At 38.8% G+C, this 18069-nt stretch overlaps 1 protein-coding gene across 1 annotated transcript in view; it reads left to right on the plus strand.

Annotated features, from left to right (window-relative positions):
• Bdp1 (B double prime 1, subunit of RNA polymerase III transcription initiation factor IIIB) overlaps positions 1-18069 on the plus strand; it is a 97172-nt gene that overhangs the window by 11604 nt on the left and 67499 nt on the right. Inside the window, exons 6-10 of the mRNA XM_059276294.1 lie at positions 1137-1270; positions 4231-4325; positions 8480-8534; positions 15068-15208; positions 16365-16646. Of these exons, the coding sequence (XP_059132277.1) occupies positions 1137-1270; positions 4231-4325; positions 8480-8534; positions 15068-15208; positions 16365-16646 (707 nt within the window). The remainder of the gene's footprint in view (positions 1-1136; positions 1271-4230; positions 4326-8479; positions 8535-15067; positions 15209-16364; positions 16647-18069) is intronic.

The raw sequence follows: 18069 nt of genomic DNA on the forward strand, positions 1-18069 counted from the left end.
TCAAGACCAGTGAGTGCTACCCAAATAATCTTGGGTGTATGGTATTCCTTTGGAGCATGGTCACCTTATTAGGAAATGCATTCATAGAGAAGACTTACCTCTCCCTTTACCAGCAGCTATCGATTGCTATTTGGTGCACAGATAGTGGTGGGGTTTTGTGCTCGACACTCCTCTCTGTGCTGGGATTTGTTCTAGTTCAGGCTTGCAGAGGTCTTTTGCATGCTGTAACAGTCACTGTGTGTTCCTCTGTATAGCTGCTAGCTTGCTCTGTGTCCAGAAGATGTCTCCTTGTAGTCATCCTGGCTCTTACACTCTTTCTACCCTCTCTTCATAGTGATTGTGGAGCCTTGGGAGGAGTACCTGTTACATATGTTGCGTTTAGGGCTGAATATTTTGTAGTCTCTTCTATTTTCTGCACTTTGGCCTGTTATCATCATCTCCTGCAAATACAAGTTTCCCAGATGAGGGCTGAGAGTTGCACTGATGTGTGGGTGTATATAACAAGTCATTAGGAACATCAAGCAATTCCTAACTGCTGATCCGTCTCCAGCTCTAAAGTATATATTTTATAAGGGATTAGTTAATAAAGAGAAATGAAAGGTTTTGAAAGTTTAGTTAGTAAAAATGTATATAACATTTAAATTTGACTATAATAAATATAAATGTAATATTGATAATACATTTTTATATGTGATGGTGATTTTATATGTCATTAATAGTTGATGTGATATTAGCCCAGGAGACAGTAGAAACCGATAGAGTAAAACAGTTGTGATGGCACATGCCCACAATCTCAGCATGTGGGAAGCAGATACAGATGAATACGAAACCTGTACTACATAAAGCCTGGTCTAAAAAACCAGACAGACAGACAGAAAAGCAAAAATGGCAATAGGTAGACCAAAGTTATTTTAAAAATGCTATAATGAAAACAGGTTGACATTTATTTCTGCCTCTTAGGAATAACGTTTGGAAAATACATATTTTGAATTTAAATATCATTTTTTCAAATATATCTTATATTTTTGGTATTACTGCTATGGTAAATTTTAGAATACGGCTAGTTAAATCTCATCTACTGTTGTTTTTCATAGTTGTTTTTAGTGTGATTCTATTTGAAAATGTCTTTCTTTCAGTTTAACTGTAGAAGTTTTGAGAACAAAAGGCCCCTGTGTTGTTGAGGAAAATGATCCTATATTTGAGCGAGGCTCAACAACTACATATTCCAGCTTCAGGAAAAACTATTACTCAAAACCATGGTCAAATAAAGGTAACTCATTCTCACTAAAAGTTGTATGCTGTTTTTTTGAAATGAACTATTTTATGTTTTCTATTAAATCAGACTTCTTGTAAAGAAAATGTGAACTGTCATGTTGTCTTGTGTCCATGTAATTTTATTGGTTCCCCTTCCTCCTTCCTCTACCATATCTTCACTTTACCCTAGAAATCATTTTAAATATTAGCATTTTGATCATTTTGCCTGGGTTCTTCATCTTTTTCAAATTCTATAAAGAAACAACCTTTAGATGACTAATTGACAATGTTCTGTATAAGCACCATACACTAACCATTTGTGCCAGTAGAGCATTCTGTTTCCAGTATTTCTAATCATCATAATGTTCTCCTTGAAAACATTGAATAGTAATGTTTCTGTAGACATTCCCCCAGCAATGAAGGTGTATAGCTAGAAGTCAAGTATTGAGAAGGCTTAGGCAGGAGGATCACGAGTCTGAGGCCCGTCTGGCCTACATAAAGAATCTTATCTCTCTGGGTGGTGGTGGCTCCCACCTTTAATCCCAGCACTTGGGAGGTGGAGGCAGGTGGATCTCTGAGTTTGAGGCCAGCCTGGACTACACAGAGAAACTGTCTCCATTCCTCCCCCACCCTAATAAATAGAATCTTAATAAAAAAAGGATCTTACCTAAAATAAACAAAAACAGACAACAGAACAAAACCTACACAGTACATATTTTATGGTGGTACTTAACTGCTTTTTAATATAAAAATAGAGTTTGTGAAACCCTTTTTAAGCATGGCAGGATATAGGGCAAAAGAAATGCTGTGTGCTGTTCTTCTCTGACTGTTACCATTTCTGTTTCTTCTGAGATAAGTTCCGTCCGGCTTGTCATATCCCCTCACTTCCCTCCTCCTTTGCTCAGCATGTTAGAAACCACCACAACCCCCAGGTCCAGGGGACATTTCTCTAAGTGCTTTTCTGGTTTTCTTTTCTTCTTTTTGCCAGTCACTGGGTATTTTATTTCCTACAGGTGGCCAAACACTAAAGCCCCATCAATTTATATTTTTACCAGTTGCTTATAAAAATTATTATTTTCCAACAGCTTTGCCAATAATAATTTTGTAAGTTTTATTAGCTTATGGAAATACAGTCTTCCAAATTACTCCTTTATCTTAATATACATTTATTTGCTTGATAGTAATAAAGTTCAGCATCTACTATGTGCAGTTTTTTTAAAATTTTTTTTTAACTTAAAACAATTTTTAAATTTAAATATATTTTGATCATATTCTTTCTTTCCCCAAAGTTCATCTAGATCTCCTCCTCCCTATCCACCCAACTTTTAAGTTCTTTGTCAAAAAATAAATGAAAAATCCAGTACAACAGCAAAACAGCGTAAGCCTAGAAAGCAAAATACAACATCACCCAAAAAGGAAAGAAAAAAAAAAACCAAAAAACCCGCCAAACTGTAACCAATAAAAGTACACACACACACACACACACACACACACACACACACACACGCCTGTGGAATTTGTTATTTGTTGGTCAGCTACTGAATATGAGATCTACCCTGCAGTGGTTGATAAACCAGTGTCATTCCATTGAGAAAACTGATTTTCCTTCTCCTAACAGATATAAATGACAATTCTGTTGATAACCTTTACCCTATTGGCTAGGTTTGCATTCATTCATTTTTAAAAAATGTAACAAAATATAATAAGGTCAAACAAAAACTGTCACATCAGAGTTGGAGAAGACAGACAGTCAGGAATCCTATAAGAATATGAAACGAGAAGCCATAATATGTTGAGGACCCAGTGAATACCGTGCAGGCCCTGTGCGTGCTGCTTCAGTGTCTGGGCGTTCAGATGAGCTTTGCTCCTGTTGATTTAGAGGCCTTGTTTTCTTGGTGTCCTCCATCCCCTTTGTCTCTTACCCTCTTTCTGTCTGTCTCCTCTTCCATGGATTCTCTTGAGCTCTGAGGGGAGGGCTTTGGTGGAGACATCCCGTTTAGGGCTGAGTGTTCCAAGGTCTGGCTGTGGGTCTTTGTATTTGTCCTCATCAGTTGCAGGAGGAAGCTTCTCTGATGATGGCTGAGCAAAGAAATGATTTATGAGTATAGCATAATATCATTAGGAGTCATTTTATCACTACATTTTTTTTTTTCCTCTTAGACCAGAATTACTTGATTTTGCCCTAGGTCAATGGGCTATCTAGTCTCAGGTTCTTGGTCACTCAAGCAGTGTTGGATATGGATTCCATCTCATGGAGTGGGACTTAAGTCAGATCAGTTATTGGTTAGTTACTCCCTTCAAATGCTTTTCAGTGTGCTGCTGGTAGCTGTGGAAGTTGTCCCAGGGCTGGTCCTTCATTTCTGTCTAGCAACTACATGGTTCAATAAACTCTATTTTCAGAGACCCCTTATCTCAAGTTTGGTTTATTACCTGGTTGGGTGGCCTTCTCTTTGTCCCAGCAGATACATGTGATGATCAAGCTTTTAGGGTCGCTTTGGAGTAGGGGTATGAACACTTTAGTTGTCTCCTGGGCCACCTACTTCACTTCCATAGTTGTCCCTGTTGGGTACAGAGCAAGAATCCTGACTTGGTAAGTACAGACCAAGTTAGAAGTATTACATGGGGCCGGGCACGACCAGGAAATCTGGTCCTGTCAGATGGGTTTCACAAACTGTGGCTTATATCCCACCAGGCTTGAGGTAGAGTCCAGGCCTAGAATCTTGCACCACACACATCAAGAGTTCTGGAACTCAGCAGTCCTTGTTCCCATAGCCTCCTGAGTTCTGGGATTATGGAATGTACCACCACACTTACCTATGGAGATTTTTTTTTTCTTTAAATGTATTAGGGTGTTTAGAATTCTTTGAATTTCTTTTCAATAAAGTTAAATATTGTATAACTTATTTTTAACTAATATACTTAGGTTATTTTGTCTGAACAGAAAATTAATTTTCAGTTAATCTTTTATTTTTACAGAAACAGATATGTTTTTTTTAGCCATCAGCATGGTAGGAACTGATTTTTCTATGATTGGACAACTTTTTCCTCACAGAGCAAGGATAGAAATTAAGGTAAAGTATACCTATAACATTTATTTGTTAGCTAGGGCCAAAAAATTACTAAGGCTTTTTTCTTTTAACTTAATTTATAGTCATTTGTTCTATATTGTGTGTGTGTGTGTGTGTGTGTGTGTGTGTGTGTAAAACATTGATTCTTGTAAGATTTCTCAATTTTAGTATAGTTATATCTCCTGAACTTTTACATGACTTTTAAAATATATTTGAAGACTGCTGATAAAGATACTGAAATTAAGAGTTAGTTAATGAGGCCGGGTGGTGATGGCGCACACCTTTAATTCCAGCACTCAGGAAGCAGAGGCAGGCGGATCTCTGTAAGTTTGAGGCCAGCCTAGTCTACAGAGCAAGTTCCAGGACAGCTGGGGCTACACAGAGAAACCTTGTCTTGGGGGAAAAAAAAAAGAGTTAATGAAAAGAGAAAGTAGATGTACCAGAATGCTTAAGAGTAAATGTAGCCGGGTGGTGGTGGCGGCGGCGCCCGCCTTTAATCCCAGCACTCGGGAGGCAGAGCCAGGCGGATCTCTGTGAGTTCGAGGCCAGCCTGGGCTACCAAGTGAGTTCCAGGAAAGGCGCAAAGCTACACAGAGAAACCCTGTCTCGAAAAACCAAAAAAAAAAAAAAAAAAAAAAAAAAGAGTAAATGTAGCTTTATGATTATAAAGTACCTTTTAGATTTACCTTTTAGATTTTCTAGAATGATATGAAAAGTGCTTGGGAGGAAGAGGTAGGCGATCTCTTAGAGTTTGAGGCCATCTTGGTCTATAAATTGAGTTCTAGGACAGCCAGGGCTACATACAGGGAAACCCTATCTTGAAAAACCAAAATTAAAGAAAAAAGTGTTGTATATAACTGAACGTCTATTGCTGTCTTAGTACCCCTTCACTTTGTGAGTGACCACTAGCATTGTGAGCAACAGAAGGTGCCGTCAGGTAGACGTGTATTGAACCGGAGAGGATGAGCTTTGTGGTTTTGCTGAGAAATTGTCTACAGGTTTCCTGGGTTGGAATGTATCTAGGTTCTGTCATACTCTGTTGTCAAAGTGTATTCCCAGTTAATAATGAGACATTTGCCCAACCATGTATCTTTCTTTTAATTCCCCATCGTCTCATGTTTGCTACATTGCTAAAATAACTGATCAGAAAGATAAAAATTTGTGTGTCCTTAAAGTAGATTAGATTTGATTGCCTGGGAGCATTATGTAATGGGCATCTTGTAGTATAATGCCATAGCCTCATGCATTTCTTCAAGAGGTGAGGTTCCTGCTTGTATGTATGTATGCATTTATTTATTTATTTGTTTGTTTGTTTAAGAGAGTTTCTCTGTAGCTTTGACTGTCTTTGAACTCACTCTGTAGACCAGGCTATCTTCAAACTTAGAGATTCACCTGCCTCTGAGTGCTGGGATTAAAGGCGTGCCCCACCAGGCCTAGCTCCTGCTTATATATTCTTTATGTTCTAGTGTTGATGTTGGTTAGAAAGAAAACAACATTAAAGTTCTGTGAAGGCTAAAATTTGATTAGAGGTAGAATTTTCTGATAATGTGATTAATTAATAGTTTGTCACTGAATTATTTCTTTCGAAAAACATTTAGGTTCTTTCCTTAAAAGGTTAGTGTAGTTCCAGTAGGTCTTTGAGTAGTGTGAAGAGTGAAAATGCACTATTTCTAATACTAGTGAAGTACATCTTGTTGATTTCTGGATGCTGAACTAACCTTATAATTCATGGGATCAATTCCATGTGGTTTTACTATATTCTATTAATGTATTGCAGAAGTGTGCTACATTTTCTTCTTTTTTTTAATTTTTAAAATTTCATTTTATTTTATGTGTATGGGTATTTTGCCTGCATGTACATCTGTGAACCACATGTGTGCCTGGTGCCCATGGAAACCAGAAGAGGGCATCAATTCACTTAGGACTGGACTTATAGACAGTTATGAGCTACTATGTGGGTGGTGGAAATTGAACCCAGGTCCTCTGGAAGAGTAGCCAATATTCTTGACCCCTGAGCCATCTCTTCAGTCTCCTCACTACATTTTTTTTGAGGAATTTTTATAACTTCATTCATGGGAGATATTGGCTTGCATTTTCCTCCCTCCCTCCCTCCCTCCCTCCTTCCCTTCCTTCCTTCCTTTCTCCCTTCCTTTTGTGTGTATGTATGAAACTGTTTAGATCATAAGTTAAAATATTTTTGCTGAGTGGTGGTGGCATTCATTATTAATCCCAGCACTTGGGAGGCAGAGGCAGGCGGATCTCTATGAGTTTGGGGCTAGCCTGGTCTACAGAGCGAGTTCTAGGACAGCCAGGAATGCACAGAGAAGCCCTGTCTTGAAAAACCATAAATAAATAGATAAATAAATAAATGTAATGGAAAAAATTCTTGTGTCAGTTTTGATGCTAAGCTGTGGAGTTCCTATCTGCAAAATTTTCTTACTTTTCTATTACCATTTTAACTTTCACAGGTTCTGTAGTGATAACCCTCTGATTTGTTTTCTTTTTCCTCCTGTCACTTGTCTGTCTTCTGTAAATTTGTTTTGGTTTATATTATTTTGAGACAGGTTTTCATTTTGTAACCCATGCTGACTTCCAATTTGTGATCCTCCTCGCTTAACCTCCTGATTCATCTTTCTCTAAGGCCTTATTAACTTTAAAAAATCTTTGTAATGAGCCAGACGTGGTGGTGCGTGCCTATAATTCTAGCATTCAAGAGGTGGCAAGAGAATCAGGAGTTTTAAGACCAGCCTTGGGTGCATGAGATCCTGCCTTAAACGACCACAAGTAAACAAACAGAACTCACTAAACAGGTCTGGGGCAGTGTCTTAGATGGGAAAGCCCTTGCCTTGTGAGCTGAAGGCCTGAGTTTGATTTCTGAGCACCCATGTAACATGGAAAATACATGGCAGTGCATGCCTGTGACCCCAAAACTCAAGAGGTAGACAGGAAGATTAAGAATTCAAGGGTATCTCGTAGTTGAATAGTGAGCATGAGGCCACAGTGGTGTACATCGGTCCTTGTCTTAAAAAATATATATATATCTTATATAATATACACTGTGTATAGATATATCAGGAACCATATATAAATGAGATAAACTTGGGTTTAAACTTTTGCTTAGTTGTTTCTGTATAGACTCCCTTCTATTACACTTAAAAACACTTTGGAATAATAATAATGCAAGAGGTTTAACCTTAGGAATATTTTAGGTTCGATAAAATAGTGTTAGCTTAATTGACTATATATTTAACTGTTTGGTGTAATAGTCAAAATTTTTTGTTTGTTTGTTTTTGTTTTTTTCTGACTTTTCAAGACAGAGTTTCTCTGTGTAGCCCTGGCTATCCTGGAACAAACTCTGTAGTCCAGGCTGGCTTGTAACTTAGAGATTTGCCTGCTTCTGCCTCCTGAGTGTTGAGAATAAAGTCATGCATCACCATTGCCTGGCTTAGTCAGCTATTTTTTTTTTTTCTTATTAAAAATCTATTTATTGTGAATGTATCTGTGTTTGTGCATGTGTGTGTGTGTATCTGTATAGGCCCACTCCTACCCAGTAGTATATGCAAGTAATAAGGTCACTCAGTGGGAATTGGTTCTCTCCTTCCCCCTTTCTATCAGTTCTGGATGTTGAACTGAAGCTGTCGAGCTTGGCCATTGACGACTTTCTGTGTGCTGTAATCTATGTTTTATTGTTCATTTCTGCTGTTGATGGTAAAGATAAGATTAGGAGAATCTGTGTGAATCTTTCGTTCTCATTATAAAAAAGTTTATAAATTATATTTATTGGAGTGTGTGTGTGTGTGTGTGTGTTTATGCGTGCGTGTGTGTATGCGTGCACATGCATCATGTGTACGGTACCCAAGGAGGTGAGAAGAGGGCATTAATTCTTTGAATTGGAGTTACAGCCTCCATGTGGCTGCTAGATAATGAACCCAAGTCCTTGGAAGAGCAGCTGGTGCTCTTACCCGTTGAGCCGTCTTTCTAGCCCTCAATCTTCATTTTTAAGAAACTAGAGCTTTAAGTAACTTAGCCTGTTGGCAAAAGTATACCATTTAATACAGAATGGTATGCTTTATAGAATTGCATATTAGTGCTCTCTAATTAGAAATAATCTTTGTTTAATGGCAGAACATTACTATAGATCTTTTTGTTGTTAACAGAATAAATTTAAACGTGAAGAAAAAACAAATGGATGGAGAATAGACAAAGCATTCCGTAAGTACTAAAGCATTTCTTCACAAAGTATTATTTGTAGAGGTTGAAAAATGATCAGCCCTTTGTCTTTGGCTCTAGTGTTTTAGATTTGTCCTTAGATTGGCATAAGAAAAATAATGAAAGCTTCCCCTTTCGGTTTTGTAAGAGTAAGGCCTTGCTATATATTCCAGGCTAGGCTGTAACTTTCGATCCTTTGCCTCAGCTTCCAAGTGCTGGGGTTGCAGGTATGAACCATTGTGCCTGAGTTGTTTTTTTTTTTTTTTTTTTTTTTTTTTGATTGTTTGGTTTTTTTCTTTTTCTTTTTGAGACAGGGTTTCTCTGTATAGCTCTGGCTGTCCTGGAACTTACTATGTAGACCATGCTGGCCTTGAACTCACAGAGATCCATCTGCCTTCCATGTGCTGGAGTTAAAGGCATGCATCGTCCTTCTGGTGTATGTCTGAGTTTTTTTATTTAACAGTGTGAGTTTGGTAATTGGTACAAATCTGTAAGCAAAGAATTAGACAAAATATCCAGAAGCAGGTAAGTAGAGTTTTGTTTTGTTTTCCAAGACAGGGCTTCTCTGTATAGCTCTGGCTGTCCTGGAATTCAGCTTTGTAGATCACGCTGGCTTTGAACTTGCAGAGATTTTTCTGCCTCTGCCTCTTGAGTACTGAAATTAAAGGCATGTGCCACCATTGCCTGGCGTTAAGCAGAGTTTTAAGTCCATGAATCTATGCAGGAACTGATCATGAAAAGTGGCTTTTTCAGTGTTTTATTTTGTATCAATGCATGTGTGGATGTGCATCAGCATGTGTATCACAGTACAACTTACAAAAGTTGGTCTTCTCCTTCCTCATGTGGTTCTGTGCTAAATTGAGGGTGTCGACATGGGCTTGGTAGTCAGTGCTTGGTAGTAACTGCGCCATCTCACTGTTCCTGAGTGCTTTGTCATTGGAAAGGAGCTGTGTTTAGGAGCTAGTTCTTGAAGTAGATTGTGACAGCTGGTTCATTTGTTGTCAGCCAGTCATTGAGTCAACAGCACTGACAACCTGCTGTGTTCTGGGTGCTCTCCAAGATGAGTTGGCAAATAAGGCAGGGGAGAAATACTCTTGGAAAGTCCTGAGTTTAAAATGGGTGGGGGATATTGATAAGCATATTCCAGGTAGAGACTGAGTTCTTTGAAGGAAGAAAAAGGAATTGGGTCCTAATGCTTATTGATCCTTAGTGAAGTTCTTTATGTATGGGGTTAAAGGCATGCATCGTCCTTTAAATTCAGATCCGATTTAAAAGAGCAGTAGGAACCATCTAGCTTCTGATACCTTCATTAAAATTACTATTTTTTTTTTCCTTTAGTAAGTCTACGGAAAGACTACAAGACATCTGTCAATAAAAACAAATTTATGTTTAAAATAGTTTTTCTTAAGTGTTTTGGAAGGTACATACTTTCTATGAAGAAATAATTATCAGCATTTCATAATTAATGTCAGTGTTCATTTAGCCATGAAATTAGCTGTAGTGCTACGTTTAATTACTTATAAGTAAAATAAAAAAAAATTATTTTTGAGACAAAGCCCCACTGTTTGGTCTTGGCTATCCTGAAAACTCTACATAGACCAGGCTGGACTCAAACCCATAGAGATCACCTGCTTCTGTCCCTCAAGTGCTGGAATTAAATATGTACACCACCTTGCCTGTCTAAATTTTTTTTTTAAGAATTGTTTTTTTTTTTGGGGGGGGGCTGGAGAGATGGCTCAGAGGTTAAGAGCACTGCTTGCTCTTCCAAAGGTCCTGAGTTCAATTCCCAGCAACCACATGGTGGCTCACAACCATCTGTAGTGAAATCTGGTGCCCTCTTCTGGCCTGCAAGGATATGTGCAGACAGAACACTGTATACATAAATAAATAAATCTTTAAAAAAAAAAAAAGAATTGTTTTTTTTTTTTAATTTTGTGTGTATATGTTGAGTGCCTGCATCTATGTGCCATGTGTGTGCCTGGTGTCCACAGAGGACAGAAGAGGGTATTGGATCCCTTGGAACTGAAGTTAGCATGTGGTTGTGAGCTGCCATGTGGTTTTGGGAAACTCAACCCATCCCTCTCCAAGGGCAGCAAGCTGAAGCCCTGATTGCCTGGAACTCAGTATGTAGGTTAGGCTGACTGACTTGTTACCAGAGATTCATCTGCCTCTGCCTCCTGAATTCTGAGATCAAAGGTGTGCACCACCATATCTAGCTCAAAATAAAATTTCTTAATGAAAGTTAGCCATAGTGCTGGTTTTAGGGGAAAATGACTCATGTGTGATTTAGAATATCCACTGTGTAGCGTGTGAATTTATTTTATGAGTGGACACCATGGTAGATGAGTGTGTCTGATGCGGAGTGTTCTGTCTTTAGTTGAAAGTATTTCCAGGAGTGGCTCCTGAAAGATCTGGAGTATTGTGAATAGAGGAACTTCTCCATTTAAAAAATGGAGAAACTTTCCACTGGGCTTAACAGATTATCAGAAAATAATTTGTAGATTTCATAGTTTTGTTTTTCTTTCTGATGTAGAAGTAACCATCTTATTAAATAAGAAACACAGAGCCAATGCAGAGATGAAAGCCCAGGAGGTCAGAGCTAAGAGCCTTACCCTTCACTGCTGCAGCTATCCTCTTCAGCAAGAGACCTACTTCCTGTGTGTTTGTCTTTATATAGACTTTCTGTTCTGCCTTCTCATTGGTTGAAAACCCAACCACATGACCTCCTCGTCACTGCCTGTCTGTACAGACCTCCAGGTCTTCTGTGGTTGGTATTGAGATTAAAGGCGTGTGTCTCCAATGCTGGCTGTATCCTTGAACACACAGAGATCCACCTAGCTCTGCCTCCCAAGAGCTGGGATTAAAGGCGTGTGCCACCAATGCCCGGCCCTGCTATGGCTTGCTATTAGCTCTGACCCCAGGCAACTTTATTTATTAACATACAAATAAAATCACATTTCAGTACAAATAAAATATCACCATATTCTGATTTTGATCCTTTGTAGTAGGAAATTAAAGAATTAAAGAAAGACTTCCGTGGGCTTTTTAAAGTTTTATTTTATGTGTATGAATGTATGCATTCATGTATGTTCACCTTATGAGTGTATGGTGTCAGAAGAGAGCATTCTTTTTTTTTTTTTTTTTTTTTTTTTTTTGGTTTTTCGAGATAGGGTTTCTCTGTGTAGCTTTGCGCCTTTCCTGGAACTCACTTGGTAGTCCAGGCTGGCCTCGAACTCACAGAGATCCGCCTGCCTCTGCCTCCCGAGTGCTGGGGAAGAGAGCATTCTATCATTTGGAACTGGACTTATGAATTGTTGTGGTTCACCGTGTGGGTGCTGTGCTGAGAATTGAACAACCTGCATCCTCTGCAAGAATAATAAGTGCCCTAAACCCCTGAGTCATCTCTCCAGCTCCCTTTATAGATTTGTTTTTTGTTTTTGTCTGGAAAGGGTCTTATATTGTAAGTCCTCTAGAATCACCTAAAGATTTGTTCTGGATTCCTTAGGTGCTAGTTCATGGGTGTGGAGAATCAGAACAGATTAGTATTTTAGTATATATCTCCTTTTCTGAGGCATTTTTGTGATCTTTCTGTTCATTCACCAGAGTTTAGATGTAAAGTTTAAGGAAGCATTCTTTTGTAGATTTATTTCTTGTTTTTGTTTTTTTACCTGACTACTCTCTTGCACTATTATGTAGTTCACAGTGGCAGTATTTCTGATTTCATTAGACTGGTTTATATTTACTTCCCATTTTATTGATGCTAAGAAGAATACATTGAAGTGGATGTAATGAAAAGAGGGCATGTTGTAATCATAGGCATTTGGAAGAGGTCTTAGTTATTTCCATTTGTGTTTGGGGGCTGAAAATTGACCCCAGGTTCTTATGCCAGCTAATGCATGTGCTTTACCACTGAATTACCTCCTGGCCCTAGCTTTGCCACCTAAAATAATTGATACAGTAGTTCAAAGTATAATTTGAATTTAACAAAGAATATATCCTAATAACCAGCACCCTAAGTTATGCATGGACTCTTTTCATCAACTCAGAAGACCCTTTGTTTGTCTTCCAGTCAAGCTGTGCTTTGGTAGTTCAAGGGCACTGCTGTTTCCATTTGAGTTACCATGGACTAGTGTGGCATGTTTTAATCGTCTAATTGAATCATACAATATATGATGCTTGGTGTCTGATCTCTTTTACTTTTATTTTTGAGATTCGCCCATTTTATTGCTCGTATAAATAGTTTTATCCTTTTAATAGGTTGGTACAAAAGTAATTTTGGCTTTTACATTGTTGAAATTACCATTTTATATTGATTACATTCTTAAATATGGTTATTATGCATCATATTAATGCAATTTCTCACTTTATGATCTTGTACTATTGACTTATTACCTATTTATATTCATATTATATATTTACTATGAAATCACATTAGACAAAAAGCAAAATCAAGATAGTCTTTAAAATTTTTTTAAAACATTTTATTTTTGTATGCCTGAATGCATGTCTGTGCACATGGGTGTGGTGCCTACAGAGGACGGAAGTGAGTGTTGAATTCTCTGGAACTGGAGTCACACATGGTTGTGAACTACCCTGTGGGCGCTAGGAACTGAACCCTGGAAGAGCAGTGTCTTAGTTAGGGTTGCTATTGCTGTGATGAAATACCATGACCAAGTTACTTTGAGGAGGAAAGGATTTATTTGGCTTATGCTTCCAAATCACTGTTCATCAAGGAAGGAAGTCAGAACAGGAACTCAAACAGGGCAGCAATCTGAAGGCAGGAGCTGATGATGCAGAGGGCATGGAGGGATGCTGCTTATTGGCTTGTTCTTCGTGGTTTGCTCAGCCTGCTTTCTTTTTTTTTTTTTTTTTAAAACTGAAGTAAGATTTATTTATTTACTATGTATACAGTGTTCTGTCTGCATGTATGTCTGCATGCCAGAAGAGGGCACCAGGTCTCATTACAGATGGTTCTGAGCCACCATGTGGCTGCTGGAAATTGAACTCAGGACCTCTGGAAGAACAGCCAGTGCTCTTAACCTCTGAGCCATCTTTCCAGCCCCCTGCTTTCTTATAGAACCCAGGACCACCATGGGCTGGGTCCTCCCACATCAATCACTAATTAAGAACATGGACTTGCCTATAGCCTGATCTTACAGAGGCATTTTCTTAGTTTGAGTCTTCCTCCTTCTGGATGACCTTACCTTGTGTCAAGTTGATGTAAAACTAGCCTGCACAAGCAGCCAGTGCTCTTAACTGCTGAGCCAGCTCTCTGGCCCCTCAAGGGTTTTCTTACTTGACTTCAGAGTGAGTCACGTATGTGAAGAAAATTTGCAACAATAGCAATGCATTTGGTCCAGGAACTGTTAAGAAGTATACTGTTACAATAATGGTTCAGTAAGGTTTGCAAAGAAGAGGAGAACCTTGAAGGTGAGGAATGTAGCAAACTGAGCAATTGGTGAATCTGCCCCTTCTACAACTCAAATGTTGCTGTAGAACCCAGTATGGACCATTCAGTGGTTATTTTGCGTTTGAAGCATATTGGAAACATGAAAAAGCTCGATTAAAAAGTCATCGCTTTGAACTGTCGTCCTGATTTCACACACAGCGTTGTACCATTTCTTTATTGGGTTGTGACATGCAGTGACAAGGGGATTGCGTTGTGATGTATAATAAAGCAATGCCTGACAGTGGCTGGACTGAGAAGAGGCTTCAAAGCACTTCTCAAAGCGTTTTATTACAGCTGAGAAATAGGTCCATCCAGTCCATGAACTGTGCAGCCAGCATTGGTCAACAGTCAGGGCCCGGTTCTTCACAATGCCCAACTTTCTACCACACAACCACTACTGCAGAAGCTGAAACTTGAACAAATTAGGCTCCACGGTTGTTGCTCACTTTAAACCCTGGCTGATCTGGAGCTTACTATGTAGACCAGGCTAGCCTTGAACTCACAGATACGCTTGCCTTTGGAATCAAAGGTGTATGCTACCACACCTGGCTTAGGCCACCAAGTTTTGCTTAATCTGCTGTGTTCACCTGACCCCTTGCCAGTTGACTATCACTTCTCCAGGCATCTCAATAGTTTCTTACAGGGCAAATGTTTTCTACCAGAAAGAAGCAGAAAGCGCTTTCCAAGAGTTCACTGAATCTCAAGCATGGATTTTACACTACAGGGACTAAAACAGAACAAAACAATTGGCAAAGATGCGTTGATTGGAACAATTTCTATTTTGATTAAGAAAGATGTATTTGAACCTATCTAAACCTATTTATAATGACATTAAAACTTGATGCTGGGGCTTTAACCCAGGGTCTGGTGTATGCTATAATTGCTGGACACATTTAGCCCTTACTTGTTAAATTACCTTTTTGTTTTGTTACTGGAAGGTGCTATATATTTACTTATCCATGCTCTGTCTAATAAATAAGTCCATTTGCTTTGGATGTTATACTACTTTGAAAACTAGAGAGCTCTTTAAAAAACAAAAACAAAAACAAAAAGACAAACCTAATTTTTTTCCCTTTTCTTTAAACAGAGGAAAAACGCCCTTTTGACTTCGATTTTTTTGCTCATTTGCTTCAGAAAGTTCTTGCTGAAGAAGAAAAAAGGAAACAAAAATCTACTAAATGTCAGAATTTAAAGGAAAAGGCCTCCAAGCCATGGAAAAATGTAAAAGGTATTGATTGTTCAGTTTCATCTAGTGGTGAGTTGACAGGATTGTGTCTTAGGAATTGAGAGTTCAGATGGTATTCAGGTAGTTGACGTCATCAGAGTGTGCAGTTGGAGGGAATTAGTATTATTATTATTGTTATAATGCTTACATGTACCGGTGTGTGTGTGTGTGTGTGTGTGTGTGTGTGTGTGTGTGTGTGTGTGTGTGTTTGTGGCAGAGGCCTAATACAGTCTGGAGCGATGGCTCAGATGTCAAGAATGCTTTGTTGCTCTTGAATTGGACTGGCCTTCGGTTTCTAGCACCTGTGCTGGTGTGGCTTACAATTGCCTATGACTGCAACTCTGGTGTTTGATGCCAACTTCTAGCCTCTCCAGATTACCGATACACGGTGCGTACACACACACACACATATATTTCAAAGGAAAAAACAGTTTCAGTCTGAGGATGTAGTTTAGTACTTGCCAGGAATGCAGAAGACTGCCTGGATTTGATCCCCAGCACCACAAAATGATAAGAAAGATGCGTAGTTCAGGCAAGAGGATCAGAAATTCATTTCTGGTTTCATTTATATGGTTTGAAGCAACCTGGGATGTATCAGACCTTGTCTCAGAAAGTCAACCAAACAACCTAAAATGATACAAAAGGTACAGTTCTAGAAGTCTTTGTCCTACCTGACATTCAAAGCAAATTCTTGAGAATTCCAAGGAATAAATCCAAGCCCTTTCCTGTGCACATACTGGTGTGCATGTAATTTTTTTTTTAATGAAAATGTAAGCTCATAAATATGCAAATATTTCTGCCACTTTAAGTTTTTATATAACAATATACTTTGAATTCCATCACATTACTACATATAAACTTATTTTATTATTGTTAATTGTTACATGTGTATCCTTTTTGTTTGGGGGAGACAGTACTGGGAGTTGAACCCATGGCCGTGTATGCTAAGAAGGATGTGCTTTACCACTGAGCCTGGACCTGCATGGATTTTTCTAGTGTAAATATTATAACTGATTTCTTCTTTCCCTCTTTTAGTCTATCTTCAGTTTTTGCACAAAAATAACACGACAGAGTATACTTTAGAGTATTTATCATCTTCCCTTTCAGTAAGTTTTCTGTAAGTAATTCATGTATTTATAACAATTTCTCTTGTTTTTAGCAAAAACAGTAACCAGTGAAGAAGTGAATGATGATCCAGACGAGTCTGTAAATAGTAACATTTCAGACCCAGAAGGATCTCAAAAGGATGCTCAGACAGTTGCTGAAGAGGAATCACCAACTCCATCAGGACCGGATTTAGAACAAGCTATGTTAGAGCAAGACCAAAATCAAGAGAAAAAGAGGAGGAAGAACCAAGTTGAAGCTGATAAACAAGAAGCAACAAATCTTGCAGGAAATGTCCCTGTTCAGTCGAGCCCTCCTGAAGCAGAAATACACAAGAGTAAGTTTTTTTTTTTTTTTTTTAATTTATTTATTATGTATACAGAAGAGAGCGCCAGATCTCATTACAGATGGTTGTGAGCCACCATGTGGGTGACTGGGAATTGAACTCAGGACCTCTGGAAGAGCAGTCGGTGTTCTTAACCTCTGAGCCATCTCTCCAGCCCCCAAGAGTACGTCTTAAACACATCCTAGGAACCTCTGTTTTACTAGAAAAGACATGTACGGTAATGTGTATGACAGATGCTATCGTTGTGAATAATAGCAATTACTAATCTTGATAAGTGGTTGTGTACTCAGTACTATGTTACATCTTGCCATCGTAGTTTTAGTTGAAGAGAAAAAACCTAACTGTAGAAAGCAAAAAGAGTGAATCAGGGAGAATTTTCTCCAGATTGTCCAAAGATGTATTATTTCTCTTGTATTCCCATTAACAATCATTGGTAATCACATATCTGTTAATGAAGCTCAGATTTTTATTGTCTGCCTTTATGAGATACATCTGTGAGCCTGTAATAGGCTGTTTAATTTTGAAAAGAGCTAGTAGAATTTGCATTTCTTTTTTCTTCTTGTAGTCTTAGAATGTAAACTGAAATTTAAGTGTAAATTTAATGTAAACTGAAATTTAAGTGTTGCTGGGAGATGAAAACCAAAACTGTAGAGACTTGGGTCCTTCTTAAGAGTTTGCTTTGAGAATGATTACAGCAAATAATAAGGTTGGAGGTAGTAGAGCATGTGCTTAGCATGTGCAAATTCCTGGCTTTACTCTTTAGGAACCCCCTCTGCCTGCCCCCTCAATCCCCTTCTAAACCCTCCCCAATGTGTCTTCCTCCCAGCTTCATTTCCTTTTTAAAAACAAAACAAAAACAACCTACTGAGTCCAGTCAGTGTTGCTCATCCGTGCATGGGTATGGGTCATTGCAGCATAGGCAACCTAACAGAGGCCATACCCTTTAGAATAGAAACTGACTCTTGGGCGTGAGGTGGCAGTGGCAGCCTTTAATACCAGCACTTGGGAGGCAGAGGCAGGCAGATGGCTGTGAGTTTGAGGCCAGCCTGGTCTACCAAAAAAAAAAAAAAAAAAAGGAAAAGAAAACTGACTCTCCCTTCCCCGGTGGCCATTCCCTGCCAGCAGCTCCTCAGCTGAGGCTACGATCTCTTTTGTGTCCCTCCACCACCCATGCTAGACTGTTGACTGGCTTTATCTTGTGTTTGTAAATATAGTTGTTGTGAGTTCATAAGTGAAATGCTCCCGCCATGTCCAGAAGACTGATTTTCAGCAGTCTTCCTCAACCTCTGGTTCTTACAGACTTTCTGTGACCTCCTCTGTGATGTTCCCTAAGTTCAGAGGTGGGGGTGGCTGGGTGCTTTAGTTGTTCATTTAGACTGAACACTCAACAGTCACTTCGCTTTCTGCATTTTAA

This window comes from Peromyscus eremicus, chromosome 11, assembly GCF_949786415.1.
Source record: "Peromyscus eremicus chromosome 11, PerEre_H2_v1, whole genome shotgun sequence".
Classification (NCBI taxonomy): Eukaryota; Metazoa; Chordata; class Mammalia; order Rodentia; family Cricetidae; genus Peromyscus; species Peromyscus eremicus.